Genomic DNA, 21,338 nt, shown 5'->3' with positions numbered 1-21,338 from the left:
GTTGGTGGCGAATTGAAGAGTTAATATTTTTACGGCGCTAATATCTATGGAAATTGGTGACCACTTACCATCAGGCTATTTATCAGTTCGTTCAAATACTAAAAAAAAAAAACAAAAAAATAGTGCGGGTCAGTACTTAGTAGAATAATTTTGTACAAAATGAAGAATTTTAAAGAATCAAACTCTTGTACTTTTCTGTGTTGTACTTTCTACGAACCATTCAAAACATACATTAAATATAAACCTTTTAAATCTTGTATTATCATAACATTTATTCTCCATGCGTACTAAAGAAAGATAAAAAGCAATTAAAACGAAAATATTTAGAGAACGGATCGTAAAATACTTCTGATAATGCATTCAGAGATAAAATTAAAACGTAAATGATATATTGCATCTCTTTGCTCAGTATCTTTGATTTAATTCGTGCAACGTGTATCTTAGCGGAATATGTTTTTATTCGTTATTAAGCGTAAGTGGAACGGCTTACGAACTGTCAGATGTAGAAATTACAAAAACAACTCTTAACTCTCTGAGTAATTTTTTACTCACAGTTAAATGATTGCGCTAAATTTGCGGAATAAATGGTTCTATTAGTATCTATTACCATTACTCAATCAGTTTTAGAATTATTATTATTATTATAAATGGTGAGTCTATATTATTATCATTATTTTCATATTATTATACTGCTATTAATAAGAACAGTGTGCACATTAAATCTTCCCAGTAAAGTTAACGAAAACAACAGCTTGTAAATTTCCCACTGCTGGGATAAGTTTTTTCTCCCTTTGAGGAGAAGGCTTGGAACATATTCCACCACGCTTTTCCAATGCGGGTTGTTGGAATAGACATGTGGCAGAGTTACGGTGAAAACGCACGCGTTCTAGCCACTGGGCTATTTCGACAGTAAAGTTAGGTTGGACCTTATTCCACTAAGCAACTCCAAACTGGTTGATTGATATGCACGTGGCTGAACTTCATTTGTCAATCTCATTGTTTACTTAGCGATATTTTCCACTGTCGAGTGTAAGGCGAATCATTGTTATAGAAATTTAGAATAAAAATATTATATTGACTTATATCCCATAGCCATCTCCAATATTACTCATTATAATATTATATTTATTATAAAATGATACGAATTTATTATTTATTGATTTCCCGGCATATTGTATATAAAATTATCTCAATTGACAAGATATCTGTTATTAAAATAGTGGCAGAGACATTTTTCTGTTGTTTAATATCGTTTTCATGCAATGATGAAACAAGAAGATTAAAATTGATTTTTATGAGTCTACTTAAATAAAAATATAATTGATTTCGATTATGTTTTATAATATATTGCAGAGCTTTCAAATTATCTAATTTCATATAAAAGTGAAACGTCAGTGGTCCGTATTTAAGTTGAGCTCAGGTATACTTTTCATTTAATTAATGACTTGTGGAGAAGAATAATCACAATGAATTAAAGGAAATTGATGAATTAACAATAAATTAAAAACTAATACAAAAAATTGGTAGCCTATTATTGATTCCTAATATATGTATAATCATTCTTTATTCTAAAAATCTAAATTATACGTAGTAATCGGGCTTATCGGTTGTATTAAGTTATTGTGCTGTAAATGGTGCAATTAATTCGATTCTTACGCCTGTCGATTTAATAACTATGTAAAAGGAAAAAGAATTTTCACGCTGGACTTGGTTCTATTAAAGGCAAGTGTAGCAAATGGGCATAATGACTTAATCGGTATCGAACCTCTGCTTCGCTAATTGCTCACTACCGACAAAACCTCGTCAACTATAACACTTGTCATAGCATTTTCAGTCTTATACAAATGACAATAGATGCTATTTTATATTGTATTTCACCATCTGTGTACATTTATCAATATCAAGTTTAATTGAAAAGAAACCGTATGTTATAAATCTTAAAGTATAAAATCGATTTTTGAAATATGATTATTAGGAAAATGGATTTAACACACCGATGATAAGGGCTATAGCACACAGCTTAGTCAAGTCGTTTGATTTAAAGTATGCTTGAATTCTATTTTACGAATACAATTGTGACGCCCACGAATCAACGTTTCCTCTTTCATGATCGTGGGAGTTTTGTCAGGGAAGATTCATATTGATACTTAAAATTTATGAAGGCTACATTAATATAGACATATTTAGGTAACCGAGTTATAAGGTTTATATTATACATATAATGTGTTATATTTGTTTTCATTCCATGTGACGTACAGACGTTGCATTAAACTATCATCATATCCAAAATAGTCTATTGAAACTATTCGTAATGATGTGAACGTGGTCGATATTTAAATTAATTATCATTTAAATCTGATTCCAAGAAATTAAATGAGACATTTGAAGAGAACATTAAATAAATATTTCCCTATATTTAAATATATTGCTTCAGAAAAATATATTTTTAAGCATATACGACTTAAAAAAATTACACTAATCTAGAATATATATTGGTGTATCTAATCATATTACAAGTCAACGTACTTTTTTTAAAAGCGTTGAAATTAAAAAAGTAGGGCTACTTAATGATAAGTAATCTATACCGCCCATAACATTGATTCTGTTGGGATTTAATCATCATACTCAATACTAGCGCAGTACCAATTACGGTAACTAACTCTCGTCCATTTGATTACACTGGCTTTTTCCTTCAAACCGGATATAGAATAACCACGTGTTACTGGTGTAAGACATGAATTATTTTGATAAAGATAACCGTCAGATTTAAAATATGTGTTCAAGAAATAGTGGAAGATATCGATAAAGGAAGCACGCGTCGCAGCGGGATCAAAGATAAAAATACATTTTATTGCCTTGTAAATATCCGTTTAGACGAACATTTGATACGTCCCGAAATATTCGGGATTGGAGTGCAATGACTGACTATTAACAGATAATTGAAGATCAAATAAAGTATTCTAAATTTGAAAATCTGATATCTGGCCAGATAAAATAGTTGTTTCAAGTAATAAATGTTCAGAATTTTAGAGGCGGTGCAAAAATGACAGATGACGGGCAATTATAAATAATATATTGAATATTTGGAGACAAATTTTCAAAATTCCAAAATTTAAACCAATTATTTAAAATGATTCCATATCCCGAGATAAATGTAATATAGTAACTAGTATATTACGTTAAAATTAATTCGAATTACACAACAGATATATTAAAATATTTTGAATAAGTTTGAATGTTTCAATCTAATAATTTATGACAGACACCATTCCGTAACTTTTTATAACAAGATGAATTTGTTAGCTGTCTTTTTGTAAAGAAACTAGGACAAGAATACGAGTATGTTTTTAAAAGTTTTCGTAATATGTTACACGAATGCCGGCGTTTGTGTTCGCGTGGGATTGGACAGGAAGCGGTTTATGGGTGACCACCGGCAATGCGCGGTTCAGAACAGAATCTACCCTAAGATTGCCTATTTTTAGAAAACATACCGGAAAAGCGAATGTAAACAATTTAGAACTACACGAAATAATTCATCAAGTGTCTCAAGTAACTTCGTTCTCATTGAATGGAGGAGACGAATTCATATTGAATATTATTATGTTCAAAGAATATAAATAAAACGCATCTTATTGATTAATAGCGTAAGCCGATTTTTGTCCCAGTGATTATTCGGCGTTAGCTACGGATAAAAATCGATTTTGGTTACATTTTATAGAAAATTATTGATTGCAATTAACTGAATTGTTACGATTTAACAAACAATTAATTTTAGAGAGTGGAAAAAATTACTGGCCCGTTTGAGACCGGTAGGTAGGTACTACCGGTGTATAAGAGAAAAAATATTGAAACTGAAACAATGTATACTATTTGACATAAAAAAAAAACATTAAAAGAGGTTTCATAATATTGGCCCCAAATGTAGATGAGTGCCAACACTCGTCGTCATAGGTTTCGAAATTCCAAAAAAAATGTTTTGAATAAACGCGAAGATTCGCTAGAGACACACTAGTATATACGAGTACATAATCGCAGAAACAAGCTTTAAATGTTTCATGACATTCGCGTGTATTTATATATATTTATACACAGGGCTTTCGAGAAGTGAAATGACATCGGATAAACTTGTAACATGTGTATTTCCAGGAATTTTGTCATGTATTTATTTTAGTTCAAATATTAATTTCATAGGAATAGAAGGAAGTGGAAATATCTTCTATCAGGGACAGACTCCGCTTTAATGAGTGAAAAGCATCACTTAGTTTCGTGTACTTAATTTGTGTTTATAATTCATCTCGTGCTGAGAAAGGAAAACATCGTGAGAAAAGCTGCACATGTCGAATGAAATTCTGCCACATGTAGCCACTTACTTGCATTCGAGCAGTGTGGTGGAATAGCCTTCTAATCTACCATAAAGAAAGGAGTTTTGCTCCGCAGCTTGCTTACGATCTGTTCAATTAACTATTTACTTAAGTATATCTTACCTATTCTGAATATGTCGTGTAAATAAATAGCGACAAGAGACATAATCCTTTCTTCTTAAAAGAAAAAGGTTTTAACTACAATACTCTTTATTGATACTTTAAGAAACATTATTCGTAAGGTGTTTAAAATCCCTGATAATAATCGGTAATAATGATATTTATGGTAAGCTTGTTGGAATGTAATTTAAATATGATATTATTATAATTTCGTATAACACCTACTCAGCATTCTTAGAAAATAAGCTGTTCGTGATAGCGGGTTTCCTTGTTAGGCTCAAAAGTAATCGTATTAAATAACAACATTCCGCGGGTCTCACTCCCGCAGACAATGCGAAATACGAATCTATTATCTTAGGTAACTGTCGTATCACGAAGCGAAGAGAAGTTATGTACAGTCAAAATAAGAAAACCTTGTCAGTTTTCAAATTCATTCCTTTATCAAGTCTTAAACTCTTAGTGCCATTTGGATCTAAACATCAAATCATTGCGTCGCAATGTCATTCTTGATCGGTAGAGCAATATCACTCATACTGAGTACACGAAAACTTTTCTTGCCGTGACTGTACTTATGACAAAATATAACTCACCAGACTTTTATTTTTTAGAAGAAATATGTCATAAGACTTAACAAATACTTGGTAGAGGTTTGTGCAAGCTTGTCTGGGTAGGTACCACTCATCAGATATTCTATCATCAAACTACAGTACTTAGTAGGTATTATTGTGTTCCGGTGAAGAATGAGTGAGTCAGTACAGTTACAAGGGTTGGTGGCGCATTGGCGATATAAGAAATGGTTCATACTTCTTACAACGCAGTTACTTATGGCCAGTGGTGACCATTTACCATCAGGTAGACATTACTTAATACACTTCAAGTCTTTTAAGTAATTGTTTGTCTATTAAGTTGTTGCTATCGCAGTGCCTTTTCCGTTCATCAAACTTGAAATCCAAGTCTAAAAAGTCATAAGTATACTTTGTTAATTGTTCAAACATTTTATTTCAACATTTTGGATTTTTCTTTTTTATTTTTAAAAATCGAACTGTTTGAATACGTATTGAATAATTTATATGTTATTTAGAATACTATAGTTCTCTGTCGAACGTGAGCCGCATCTGGTATCAATTCTTACGCACATCGCCATCACACACGATTGAATTACTATGTTTGCGGCTCACTCCCACTCCTCCCGGGAAATGTAAATGAAACGATCGCAATCCTGTTACCGGGACAATGTCTGCCCTTATAGACTATTGCGTTTGTGGCGAATAGAACACTTTTATGCGTATTCGTTGTTTCCGCTCCATTGGTTTTTTATTTTAGTGTTCGAAATTTAAAAACACGGTCCAATGAACTTTAACTTCATCATTGATTTTTTTTTGGCTTGATTTGCGTATGTTGTTTTGAAACTATCTAAATGAGAAAAATTTTAAATACACGTTACTTTATTACTGAAGATTATTTTATCGTGGAAATTTACTTTGTATAAAATGAACAAACAATTCTTAGGATTAATCCAGGTTAATATTATAAGAAATTTATGAAAATAGCATATTTTACTAAATGTTCTTCATTAACATAATTTAGCCTTAATATGAATATGTCAACATAAATTATATTTCAAAAACTGTTACGTTATATTTTGCTATTTTGCACCACGAACCGTTTTGAATAGTTTGTATGAAGTACAATGATGTTCTAGTAAACAGATATGTTATTAACACGCAAAAAGTGAAGACTAGAAAACGTCCTAATTGGGACGTTTGTCTTTAGTTGTTTTACGTAGTAATACGTTATAATACATCATAATTACGTAGTAATACGTTTTGCGTTATTAAAACATCTAGTTGTCCCTTTTACTTAATGTTTTTATCAAGCTATCCTTTTTACTTGTAACGAAATGTAAAATTAAAGGTCCCTGGCGCGGCACACTGTTTTCTATTGTTTAGTATGGGTATAACATATCTGTTTATTAGAATATCATTGATGAAGTAATATATATAAAAATTTTCTCGGAGATATTTAATTTAGGATTATAGTTTGGAATATTACATATGATACTTTTATACTTGACACCTGCAAACGAAACTAGCATAATTATAATAAATTGTTCAGACCATGTTCACTTGCCATAAATATACGTGCATGTGTATAATCTAGTGCATACTAGTTACCAGCTACTCTACCGCCGAGCAGTGAATTAGTGTCATTAAGTACACATGGCTGGCAGTTAATTGATAATCTAAGATATGGTTATAACCTATACATAAATAATGTATATATTGTTCCTGTATTAAATCAATATCTTTTAACAATCTTTATTCAATCGCTAAGAATTGGTACAAATATCATTTGGTCAAGTTTATTTGTACAGTCGGGGTAAGAAAAGGTTCGTCAGCTTAAGATCTATTTTCGTGTGCTCAGTATGAGCGGTAATCTGCCTGACTGATCGAGAATGACATATTACGTTGCAATGATTTGACGTTTAGATTCAAAAGGTACTAAGAGTATAAGACTTGATAAAGGAATTAATTTTTAAAACAGACGAAGGTTTTCTTACTCTGACTGAACCATAAAAACGTTACAAATTCTACCAAGAAGTGCTGATTAGGAACTCAATAATAACTATTATCTGCCTATCGAATTAAATGTTTTTTTAGGTAAAAATAATTAAATATGCTAATTTATACTTAATATATTAATTAATATTAATATGCTATTTAATGTTAATACCAAAACGTAAACTTACTCGACGCTTTCTTATCATCTATAACATCACAACTAAGTACTTAATGCCTTATTTATAAATGTTTAACATTTTTATTAAGTAATTGGTAAAGTGAAACTTAGTTATAAAGCTAACTTTAATTTTTATTAAGTTTTATGCATTTCGCGCTAGTATAGCCGTGGTTAGAACGCGTGCATCTTAACCGATGATTGCGTGTTCAAACCCAGGCAAGCACCACTACATATGTGTGCTTAATAAGTGTTTATAATTCATCTCGTGCTCGGCGGCGAAGGAAAACATCGTAAGGAAACCTGCATGTGTCTAATTTCATCGAAATTCTGCCACATGTACATTTCACCAAGCCACCAAGTGGAATATGTTCCAAACCCTCTCCTTAATGGAAGAGGAGGCCTTATCTCAGCGGTGGGAAATGTACAGGCTGTTACTTTACTTTTATAACCGTGATTCATACTTTATCATAATTGAATATATGCATTTTTAAAAAGATTTTAACCAATTATATAAAGTCGAGTTACAAAACACAGTGCATATGAAACAACACGCCTTCCAATACACTCATATATCTTTATTGCAATCTACGTGAAATACGATTCCTCATGTCGATTTTCAATGAGTAAATCTTTAATTGAAATTGTTTTTACGACGTATCAATAACTTTACTCGGGTGGTTTAAAGTAGGATACATAAAAAACGTTTGTCAATGAATAAAACATTATGTTTTTTCTTATTACTCTTTACGATCTGTTAAGATCCCGCTATTTCATTAAAGGTTTATTTTATAGCTTGGGAACGATAGCCTGAGTAAATGGGAAACGGTATTAGATAATTGGTTACCTTTGTTTATATACTTTTATAGTATTAGACTTGTTCATCAGAGGGAATAAATTTAAATTTATATATATTGGAGTTTACACATACTTAAAATACTAGCTTTCGTTCTCGCCTCTCGCGTTTTAGGGTATTGGTTATCATGTGTTAAACAAATAAGTAGCCTATGTTTATCTCGGAGTTCAAATTTGCTTCATACCAAATTTGGTTTAGTTGTTTTGTCGTGAAAGAACGAGAGACATACAGACAGACAGAGTTACTTTCAAATATATAATATTAATATAGATTATTGATAGAAGTATATCAAATCAAATCAAATCAAATCAAAATACTCTTTATTGTACACCAGTAAATAAATCACATATACACGGTTAGATGAAAGATGTACAAGAGTCGGCCTTATCGCTAACACAGCGATCTCTTCCAGGCAACCTTAAGGTAGAGGAAAACAGATATAGAAAGAGGTAGGGGTGTACAGAGCAGATATAAACATAATAAATAAATACATTGTAATATTAATATATTAAAAAAATATACAAAACAATGTACAGTACCTGATATCTAAAATGCATACATATATGTATCTATCTAATTATAGTACAACAACAAGTAGTAAAAGTATATCGTAAAGCATTGTATTGTATGTAAAGTTTCGTTTGGAATTGGTAATTTAATTCGTTACTCTGTATTAGAAATATATTAAGCATATTACAAATTAAATACAAGTACTTGTAATTAGTAATTGTGATTTCGTTTTTCCTTTTAACGAGTTATATAATAAATACCATTTCATAAATATAATTTACGAACATAATTAATTATAAATATGATCCAAATTTGTAACGAATAATGAAATACAAATACAAATTAATCAACCAATAATAATTAAATAAAGCGTAATTCTCTTTGTATATTTGCATTGGAAAGCTGAAATCGTATCGAAGCTAACTGGTTTAAGAATAACATAAAAATGAATCCAACCTGCCCCAACGCTCCATCTGTACCGTTACAATAACTGTTTCTATACAAAGACTTGAATAAAACCTTCTGAAATTATTTTTGTTGTATTAAAAAGCACATCTTGGTATTTCGTAATATTACAGTTCGTAAAAATTTCAAATATCAAGAATCATCATGTATTGTTCAACTACAATAAGATACATATCGACTTCTATAAAAAACATAATCGTTTATTGTTATATAATTAATTTTAAATATGGAACATTACTTTTCTGGCATCTTTAAAATATTTTGTATAGTGTTTTTGTTTTTTTTTTTTAATTTTATAATTCGAAGACATTTGAATTCCTTGTTTAAGGATGACTTATCTTACAATTATTGTATATTATTTTATTTAATCTAAAATTTAGGAAATACAATTTAAATATAGTAATATTGAAAAAAGTTTGTATCATGAAAGCAAGAATTCAACTATCGGTATCTACAACGCCTTATTTACGAATGTTTACTGTAGCGACATTATGGAAAATTTTTGTTTTCTCTTCCTTAATGATTACTTAAGTTTTTGGTTTTAATTTAGTCATTTGGTAGCAGCCACTATGAAGCATGATACTAAACTACTAATGAGACAAACTTAATGATGCTCGCTCAAAATTGCACCCAAATTTTAGGGACCATTTATTTACTGTACTATATTTATAAATATGTTATTGTTTTAACTTTAATTTATTCAGTATGAGATTATATGGGGTAATTAAGATGTATGATGGGCCTGCCCAGCCTTTCCTATATAATACTCACCCTTTATGATAACACATGAATGAGAACAGCTTAATTCGCATTTAATATTTAGTAAGAACATTAGAGAAATTATCATTAAAGATTTAACGAACTGTGAAATAAATTTAAATTTATATAAAAAAATATTTAATATTTATATATAAAATTAATTTCTTATATGTAAAACGATACAGGTAAGCGCATTCACTGAGCATATGGACCTTACCTGAAGTTTTACTCTTTAAATTTGTAACAGCGTGTGATTAAAAGAAAATAATGTAATCTATGGCATGGACTGTTATTTTAATTTGATAATAAATAAATATCATCGATTTATATCTATATGTTTTAAATATCAAAATAATGTTTTATATATCAAGTAAAAAAAAACACCGTAAGTACGTAAGTCCATAGCCGAACCAGCTCTTACTACTTACTACTCTTAGAACTTAGTATTTTTGTTTAAAATATTCATTATAAGTAATAAATAAAGTAAAAAAGAACGTAATTTACTTATAATAATAATATAATTTTGCAAATGACATCTTATCTCTTTATATAATAAAAGTTATAATTATACAAGAAAATACTTTGAGTTTTTTTGGTTTAAATATGAGTGCAAAATGTTCAAGGCTATTATAAAGTATTCCAGTTAGTAAGTAACGAAACAAAGGTATAGGTAAATAACACATTTTAATAACGCCACTTAATAAATAATATAACGTAATAATGTGTAATTCCGCTGCAGTTGTTTTCAACAACTCCACAAGTCAACAAGCTATGTGAGTGACAGAAGGCACCAAAAGCTAGTGCCTTTTGACATCCTTAATGTCGCGCCTACAAAAACGGGGAACTTATATTTGCTCAAAGCACCAGCGCTAATTCTGGTTCTAAATAATGAGCACTCACTTCTATTACTGCCTAACTTTTATATATATTTTTAATATTTATCTTTCCTAATATAAGAAATGCGAAAGTACTTTCGCTTAGTAGTACCCTGCTTGTCTGTCAGTCTTTCCGTCTCTAACCATGGGACCAAATTTAATAAAAGAAAGATATATACGCTTTTTCTTTTAAATTACCGATCCCATAAAGGCGGACGAATCATTATGTATGCATTATCAATATAATGCTTAACTTACATGATATAATATAGTACTCAGTTTTTTGTATAACCTAAAAATATTAAGCGTTTTGAGGTTTTTTCGGTTTCGTTACAAATTTGGATCATATTTATATATGATCCAAATTTGTAACGAATAATGAAATACAAATACAAATTAATCAACCAATAATAATTAAATAAAGCGTAATTCTCTTTGTATATTTGCATTGGAAAGCTGAAATCGTATCGAAGCTAACTGGTTTAAGAATAACATAAAAATGAATCCAACCTGCCCCAACGCTCCATCTGTACCGTTACAATAACTGTTTCTATACAAAGACTTGAATAAAACCTTCTGAAATTATTTTTGTTGTATTAAAAAGCACATCTTGGTATTTCGTAATATTACAGTTCGTAAAAATTTCAAATATCAAGAATCATCATGTATTGTTCAACTACAATAAGATACATATCGACTTCTATAAAAAACATAATCGTTTATTGTTATATAATTAATTTTAAATATGGAACATTACTTTTCTGGCATCTTTAAAATATTTTGTATAGTGTTTTTGTTTTTTTTTTTTAATTTTATAATTCGAAGACATTTGAATTCCTTGTTTAAGGATGACTTATCTTACAATTATTGTATATTATTTTATTTAATCTAAAATTTAGGAAATACAATTTAAATATAGTAATATTGAAAAAAGTTTGTATCATGAAAGCAAGAATTCAACTATCGGTATCTACAACGCCTTATTTACGAATGTTTACTGTAGCGACATTATGGAAAATTTTTGTTTTCTCTTCCTTAATGATTACTTAAGTTTTTGGTTTTAATTTAGTCATTTGGTAGCAGCCACTATGAAGCATGATACTAAACTACTAATGAGACAAACTTAATGATGCTCGCTCAAAATTGCACCCAAATTTTAGGGACCATTTATTTACTGTACTATATTTATAAATATGTTATTGTTTTAACTTTAATTTATTCAGTATGAGATTATATGGGGTAATTAAGATGTATGATGGGCCTGCCCAGCCTTTCCTATATAATACTCACCCTTTATGATAACACATGAATGAGAACAGCTTAATTCGCATTTAATATTTAGTAAGAACATTAGAGAAATTATCATTAAAGATTTAACGAACTGTGAAATAAATTTAAATTTATATAAAAAAATATTTAATATTTATATATAAAATTAATTTCTTATATGTAAAACGATACAGGTAAGCGCATTCACTGAGCATATGGACCTTACCTGAAGTTTTACTCTTTAAATTTGTAACAGCGTGTGATTAAAAGAAAATAATGTAATCTATGGCATGGACTGTTATTTTAATTTGATAATAAATAAATATCATCGATTTATATCTATATGTTTTAAATATCAAAATAATGTTTTATATATCAAGTAAAAAAAAACACCGTAAGTACGTAAGTCCATAGCCGAACCAGCTCTTACTACTTACTACTCTTAGAACTTAGTATTTTTGTTTAAAATATTCATTATAAGTAATAAATAAAGTAAAAAAGAACGTAATTTACTTATAATAATAATATAATTTTGCAAATGACATCTTATCTCTTTATATAATAAAAGTTATAATTATACAAGAAAATACTTTGAGTTTTTTTGGTTTAAATATGAGTGCAAAATGTTCAAGGCTATTATAAAGTATTCCAGTTAGTAAGTAACGAAACAAAGGTATAGGTAAATAACACATTTTAATAACGCCACTTAATAAATAATATAACGTAATAATGTGTAATTCCGCTGCAGTTGTTTTCAACAACTCCACAAGTCAACAAGCTATGTGAGTGACAGAAGGCACCAAAAGCTAGTGCCTTTTGACATCCTTAATGTCGCGCCTACAAAAACGGGGAACTTATATTTGCTCAAAGCACCAGCGCTAATTCTGGTTCTAAATAATGAGCACTCACTTCTATTACTGCCTAACTTTTATATATATTTTTAATATTTATCTTTCCTAATATAAGAAATGCGAAAGTACTTTCGCTTAGTAGTACCCTGCTTGTCTGTCAGTCTTTCCGTCTCTAACCATGGGACCAAATTTAATAAAAGAAAGATATATACGCTTTTTCTTTTAAATTACCGATCCCATAAAGGCGGACGAATCATTATGTATGCATTATCAATATAATGCTTAACTTACATGATATAATATAGTACTCAGTTTTTTGTATAACCTAAAAATATTAAGCGTTTTGAGGTTTTGGTCAGTACGCAAAATTAAAGACAAGGGCCAGGGATGGGGTCATAGAAGTACTGCAAATGTTTTCGAACGAAACAATTCGATTTTATTAGTAAAAACTAAAGTTAAAACTATGTGAACTGTCTTTAGAGACTTTAATAAAAAAACGATAACTGTATATTGATTGAATACATGTCTATGTGTTTGAAAATTATTTTTATGTATTGTTTGTATTGGCATTAAAGATTTCTATAACAACCAAACGTTCTAGAGTTCAGTGGTTTAATAATTAAAATCTTACCAGCTACGAACACATTCAGATACATAATAGTTATGTTTGAAGTATTGAAGACGTTATTGATCAAAGAATATTGTATTGGACCCGATTATAGAATGTCAGCGAAAAAAGCGAACGAGATTGATAGGCACCGTGATTCGTTTCTGAGAACCATATCAGCAGCACGAGTGTTTGTGGAACAATAGTTTGATGAAAATTAAAAATAGAACAGTTCACACTCGAAAGATTAAAAAGGCTCGAATAAGCATCTTTGTAAATTGGACGATGATTTTAGTTACCTCGAATGTTCTTCAGTGGGAATTTGTTCCTTTTTTAAAAGTCTCATAGTCGTTGTTATTACAAGTGTCATTAAGTTTGAAAAAGGTAATTTATTTTTAAAAAGGATACTAGTGATGTTTTCCAAGAATTAATGATGTTCTTAATTTGAACAGGACGATAAAATCCTACGGAGCCAGGATCTAACCTTTACATCGCTTAACATTGAGAAAGTCAGCATATATTATTAATTTAAAATTAATTTATATAATTAATTTATGATATTTCAGAATTGTATCATGATATATTTTTAAAATACCTTAACTTAGATTTTCTTAATTTGTTTACAGGCGGAGGAATTGAACGCATTGGTGGGAGATGCGTTCCGAATGGCGTTCGCGTCGCAGCTACAACCTTCCGCACCGCTCTGGGTGAGTTAAAAAAAACAATAAACTATATTTAACAACAAACAATAATTATTATTGTTAATAATATGTTCATCAATTAAAAGTATTTTGATATCTGGTAGGGTAACACTGAGATAACGATAAATTAATTAGTATTATGTTAAAGGACGAACATGTTTTGTTTGGGCATGTAGTTATAGCTTAATGGAATACTATTTGTACAAATGACGATTATGGTTTCACAGCCATAACTGACATTCTTGTGCTTCGGTTTGAAGAGTGAGTCAGTGTAACTACAGACATAAGCCATATAAAACTTAGTACCCAATGTTGGTGGCGTATTGGTGATGTTGAATGGTTAACATTTCTTGCAGTGCCGTTGTTTGCCGTGTCGTTGTTTGTTTTTTAAGGCTGACGGTGCAGACATCAATCGTTCCTATTTATCGTTTGTTTACCTATATCATATAAAACCATCCAAAGTAAAAGTTAAGAAGAGTATGATTCTTTATTTAAAAAAAAAATGTCTCAACCATTGAAATTAGGGTTTCGTTATCTGCGGCTTCATAAGCAAGTTTACTAGAAATAAATTCACAAATATTTAATATAAATCAATATTTCCAATATATGCAATTTAAATACATAATAAAATAAAATAACATATTGAATTGCATAAAAATAAAATCATACAGAATTACTAACGATAGAATGATTACCAGCTCTAATAAATGTTATTAAAGGTCAATAACACCATTGTTAATTCTAACGAATCGTATTACATAATAAGTAGTTTATAACAAGGAACGGCCTTATTATTTTCAAAACATACCGTGTATTTTTAGAGAATTACGATCCCTAATGATGATATAGGTGCGAGTAAAAGAGGTCAGTGATGGGTTATTAGTGAGATCTAATAGTAGCTTCCGACTTGTATAGTGAATTGCCTTATTAGATTATATTGTACGTATAAGATTTATTATAGCAATATTATTCAATCTGTTTGTTTAGGATATAATGGTTTTGTTTTATGATATGAATTAGTGGGCTGATTTATTTTAACTGTGAATTCGTAAATACTAAAGATCGTTATAGTTTGGTGTATTTCAGATTTTCTGATTTGGTTCATGAGTGTTAGTCAATAATGTAAACATATGTTATTAACGGCCATAACCAATATTTGTTCAAATATCTATGAATAGCCAAATGTTTGGTTGTATTGGCGAAAAAATATCGCTCTATTGTCACCAGTTGAGTATCACTACTGTTCACGCGTAAAGTAAGATTTATTAAGAATACATAGCTTGACCAACATTGGTCAGAACTAAAAGCAATCAAGCCAACCAGTACCATCAAATGGCCTATTATTTCATCAGCTTTTATAAAAACTATAGTTGTTTTTGTATACAAAGGGAACTAGACATGATGACATACGGCCCAAATAATAGTGTCTAAATTTTAGTAAATAGTAATAAATAATTGAGTATTTGTTTTTCTGCAACAACCAAGTTTCTACGTTCAGAACCAGCTGTAGAAGTTTACATTTAATAATATTTCGTAAAATAAAAAGATCATAAATACTTCAAAGCCCATTCGAGTTAAATACATTTCGATATTGATGCCTACATCAAACCTTATCCAACGTGATTTACCTATAAATCATGATGATAATTAAATAAAACGAAACTGGCCATTTTTTTATTACAAGTAGATCATGGCTATGCGCTTTATAATAAATTTTATTATGAAGGCTATAAATTTTAAACACAATTAATATGTAAATAAGATAGAAATTCAAACGTAACGGCATTTTTGTAAGCAATTACTACGTACTAAATACCTTTCTTCGTTTATTTTTTTATGGCCTTTGTTGACGGACGAGCATTTGGGCCACCTGATGATAATAAGTGATCACCGTCTCCCATATACAATGGCGCTGCAAGAAATATTAACCATTCTTTACATTACTAGTGCGCCAGTTCCTTTGGAATGAAGACGTCCCTTGTGCGTGTACACTGGCTCACTCACCCGTCAAATTGACACAACAATACTGAGTACAGTTGTTTGGCGGTAGAATATCTGATGAGTGGTTGTTTCCTACCCAGACGGGCTTGCACAAAACCCTGCTGTTACTTCTGAAGTTAATGTTCTTGGAACAAGATTACACAGCCTCTTAAATAATTTACACCACGACTTTTTTAAGAGTGACTAGTTACACCCGTAGGAGTTATTATAATGCACAAGATGTTTGTGCATAAACATACGTGCTCTCTTATAATCCAATGGGATGGGAAAACGAATATGATCGAAAAGGGATCAGGCGCAGAACCAATGTCTTTAAAGGTTTTTGGAGCCAAGCAAGTATCAAGACACTATTAAATTAAACATTACTACAATAAGTTTTATTCAACTCAGGAAAAAAAGTTAGGCATTCTTTTGATAGACTTTAGTCTCTTTAATCGTTTCCACTACACTTAAGATTTTACTCATCATGACCTTTGTTTAACGATCGAAATACTCGTATCGTAATACAAAATGGTTTATAATACAATAAATCGTGCAATTTATGTTCGATAGATTTATAGCATTCGTTCCCTTCGACCCTTATCGCCAGATATTATTTTTACGGTTTTTGTATAGGAATTGGTTTCAAAGTCGTTTATAATTTATGGTGGTATAAATCTCAGTTATGAAACATAGTAATCGGTGGGTATGTATTTTTCCGACATCTTCAACAATCATCGTCATATATCGCTTACCTCACACAAAATCTGACTAAAAAGTATCAACTTCCCTAAAGGTAAAAAGAAAACACATTTGGTATACTAGACAGATGGATAGGTCGGGGGACTTTGTCTTATAATATGTATTGATGATGGATAAACAATAATAATACAATAAGTATCGAGCCTACAGATTCTGACATTCGCTACAGATACTGACAGTTTTTCACCCGAAAGCCTAAGAAAACAAAACTATCCTAAAACTGTGCAAATATAAAATATCCAAGATCCTTACCAATTGATTTCATAGTTTGAGTTGCAAACTCACCTCCTCATGATTTTCGCATTAATGACTGTTTTGTATGTGGTAGTCCTTTTTTTAAAATAGCATGACTATTTTTTTTAGCCACCCCATGGTAAGTGATCGCCACTGCTCATGGTAACTATTGTATGTGAGTGATGTCTCTTGTAGTTGCTTTTGGCGGTAGAATAAATGTGACCCTACCCAGACAGGTTTGCACAAAGGCTTACCACCAAGTCAAAATATTTATTCCATCAGTGTTATACAAAATTATACAATATGGCCTTGCTTACAAAAATTTAGATAAGCTACACCTCCAAAATACTGAGAATATCGTAAGTTTTAATAAATGACGTATTATTACTGGAAACTTGATTTGTCATTGATAAGTTTATTTTTTATTACCTAGCTCACTATTTCCGATATAAAATACAAATTGTTGAAACTAAACAGGCTTTGAAACTTACTAATACACGTATTGGCTACCGGCTCCACGAGGAGCCGTCGGACAGGTTTAAAGCCACTAAGGTATTCATTCATTGTATTCTACGTGAGAATTGAGTAATTCATCACCATTTTTAAATACCCTCTCATGTACTATTAAAGAGTATAATTTAGTATTAATAAACTGTATGAATACGAGACGATTAAAATGAAGGATTACCTATTGTAATATATTCATTGTGAGCAAGTATAATAAACTTTTTTTGTCTATTGTGATGTATTGATTATAATATTAATGTATCGATCAGTGTCTATTTATTTAGTCTATTAATTATCACTAGATAGGCCACAATAGGTCACAATCCATACTCATCAGATACACAAGTTATTATGTTATCTCGAAATCCTGAAATAAGAAATTTAACCATTTTTCCGTCCGAAGTCGGAAGAGATTTATAAATGAGGTTTTGAAAGAAAAAGGTGTAATTTTTTTTACAGCTTTGTTCTCTTCAGCAGATTTCTTTAAAACTCAAATAAACAGCTATGGAATATGTTTTATATACTACTTGAATGTGGAAACAACTGTGATAAAAAAATAATGATATTCAAAATAAACCATTTGAAAAAATAAATTAATGATAATGATTTACAAAAAAAAAACTTGTTTCCTGTTAATCCATTTGCAATTTAATATAATAGGCATTATCTGTTATAGCTTGAATTAAACGAGATGCAATAACGAATTTTTAAATGAAAGAAAGAGATGCTACGCATAATTTCGTGCGAAGCGGTCGTAAACCGTCTGACGTAATTACCAGAAATTGCGAAATATTTTAATATGTTTTATTCACATTTTACATATAATGTAAAATTAAAATAACATCTATGATTAAGAACGGCAAAAAATATTTTGGGATTCTTTGGCATCATGTATAAAGGTTGTAATTGAGAAGTATCGCGATGCTTTACTGTGTATTCGTCTTAGAATGTACAAAAATACATTAAACTAAATAAATATAGTAAATGTTCAAACTATTATTGCTTAATCCGGCTTCACTTACGTTATTTATTGAGGAATGCTAAGTCTAAATCACGTCACGGACTGATTCGCCAGCAGCAGAAACCTCCTTAACGATGAAAACCGTAGCTCCTCTAAAAATAATGTAAGCAAAACCGGTTTATATAACAATAATGATAAAAAACATTTTATTTTTAAAAACTAGAGGTTTAAAACATTAAAACCATGTTTAACAGTATCAAATAATAAAAGTGTTTCACATCAACAGGATGTGGTAGTCTTAAGCTCATGTGGTTTTGTACAACTTGTTAATTTTTAAATGTTGTGTTACCGATTACCTACTAAAAATACACTAAAAATTAATCATTTCGACAACTTCACGAGACATAAAAAAATTTAAAACTCGCTTTTAATTTAAGTTAAATTACCGATGACTGACATAAGAGGAAACTTTCTATATTATTATTATTATTTCTTGAAAAAATTTTCAATGGTTTTTTTATATAAGCAGCGTCAAATATTTATGCAAATTTTTTAAGGTCAAAAATAAAAATTGCTCTGGTATCTTATAAGACGCTAATGCTATTTTTATATATGAATTTTGTGTTTGAGTTGTTGTATAAATTATAAAACTCAAGGTGCCAGAATTATAGATCGATATGTTATAAATTAAATGTATACATACTATATATTTAATTTGAACTATTTTTATTTTTTAACCATTTTATTATTTAACATTAGGATTTGAAACGATTAAATTTTACTTTTTCATCGTTTTTTCATTAATTTGTATTCGCGTGTCTAGAGGTCAAAATGTCGGATTCATGACAGGGAGCCCTAAAGGTTTCGTGTCGAGAGGCATTGAACAAAAGAACTATCGCGCGATAAATACCCCCCGCTATCCGGGCCAGCGTTATTCACCCGAAAACATGTTTTGTCTCAAGTTACAAGTAGAAGCGATTAAATTATTTTAATAATAAAATATTACTGCTTCTTTTTAAACATTTCTGTAATTATTGAATGCGCCACCTATATTGGGAACTAAGATGTCACGTGCCCGTAACTCTGGCTTACTCAACCTTCAAAGCGATACATAATACCACTGTTGTTTGTGCAAGTTAGTTGGTACAGTATCTGATGAGTAGATGGTACCTAACCGGAGGTAGTTGCACAAAGCCAGCGATTAAAAGTACCGGTAGAAGGTTTATGTTCACCAGTACTGATTGCGATATTTTCCATGATAAGATCTTGCAATATAATGCTAAATAAGTTATGTCAGTAAAGGCACATTTTTGAACCTTCATTGATTAAAAATTTAAAACTTTTATTCCATGATTTCTGATGATGGTATATAATTGACTAGTTGTCACCCACGTTAAGGGATTGGTTGTCAGGTGTTTAGTCAAAAAAGTAGTTCTATATCCTTCCTTGGACTTTAAATTTGCTTTATACTAAATTTTATCAAATTCAATTTAATGGTTTAGTCGTGAAAAAGCAACAGACATGTCCATTATGATGACACGGCAATTTTTGAATTTATATTTTAAAAAGTGTACTGAAATGTGCCCAGTATGTGCTGAAATGTGTCCAGTATGTGCTATGATTTATGTCCGGTTGGCTCCGCTACTTTACTATATCGAACTTATTAAAACTGTGCGGTAATGTCCTCGACATGTGCAAATGTTGATTTTTTTACAATATCACAAAGAAAAAAAAATAAAAATTGCGTTGTCGTCATAATGGACATACAACAGACAGACTGACAGACACAGTTACTTTCACATTTTTAATATTAATATGGATTTAAAAGGATTTAAACGAAAACTGGAATTGAAAATATTGACTTAGGTTCAAGATCAGAAAACCATTGAAAACAAACGAAAAGTCCGGTCAAATAAAATGTGGCTTTACTTGTTTCGTTGGAAGGATATCTGATTACGACTTGTTTTAACACGCGTGATTAAATAAACTGACAGGCGTATAATCGTCTGTCACCTTTCACCTTCTACATCTTGTATCGTGGAATCGATTTAATAATTGACTATTAAAAATTATCTTTATGTTCAACGCCCACGCATTGTAATAACTGGATAAAACTGGTTTCAAAGTAGAGTACAACGAGACAATGATGTAATATCCAGAGTAGCGTCAAGTATTATTTTTTTTGTGAAACATAAATGTCAAACATAGATTATATTGTATAAAAGTAAATTTAAAATAAACACGTACAATATACAATAAATAAAAACACCCTAAATTGATATTTAAAGTTACGAGTAAACGAAGTACCTTATAAAAGAAGAATTAATAAAAATAAAAAAAGTTTTAAACGTAACTTTTCTCTTTTCATCATCTAACAGGTTATTCGCAATTACATCTTTACCTGATAGTGCCTTGTTAAAATAAGTATCCAAATACTACATTGTCATCTCTGTAAATCTACTGTGTGTATCACCTTACTCTATAAATGGATTATTTAAACCTACTGCCGCTAAATATGTCTTAGTACATCATTTCTATATGTAGCTCTAAACCAATCCTCTTGTGACTTGTACCGTAAGTCACTTTCTACAACCGCGTGCCTTGATCACTCGAGTCGATCCCGAACATTTAGGCAAATGGAAATCTCCGTTCGCTGCTGATAGAAAACGTGCCTGATGTTGATGGCTCGTCGCGACGTCAGCAGGGTGCTCTAATTGCAGGCTAAATGATTTCTTACGGGACTGAAGTATGCTTTCAAATCGATACCCTATTTAATTGTTGGGG

The 21,338-nt window shown here is 30.4% G+C and overlaps 1 protein-coding gene across 1 annotated transcript in view; it reads left to right on the top strand.

Moving 5' to 3' along the window:
* The window catches only part of LOC124532527, a 114,861-nt gene that overhangs the window by 81,048 nt on the left and 12,475 nt on the right, over positions 1 to 21,338 (top strand). Inside the window, exon 5 of the mRNA XM_047107462.1 lies at positions 14,036 to 14,116. Within this exon, the coding sequence (XP_046963418.1) occupies positions 14,036 to 14,116 (81 nt within the window). The remainder of the gene's footprint in view (positions 1 to 14,035; positions 14,117 to 21,338) is intronic.

This window comes from Vanessa cardui, chromosome 9 (genome assembly GCF_905220365.1).
Source record: "Vanessa cardui chromosome 9, ilVanCard2.1, whole genome shotgun sequence".
Lineage (NCBI taxonomy): Eukaryota > Metazoa > Arthropoda > Insecta > Lepidoptera > Nymphalidae > Vanessa > Vanessa cardui.
This window is presented reverse-complemented; position numbering and strand designations above follow the sequence as displayed.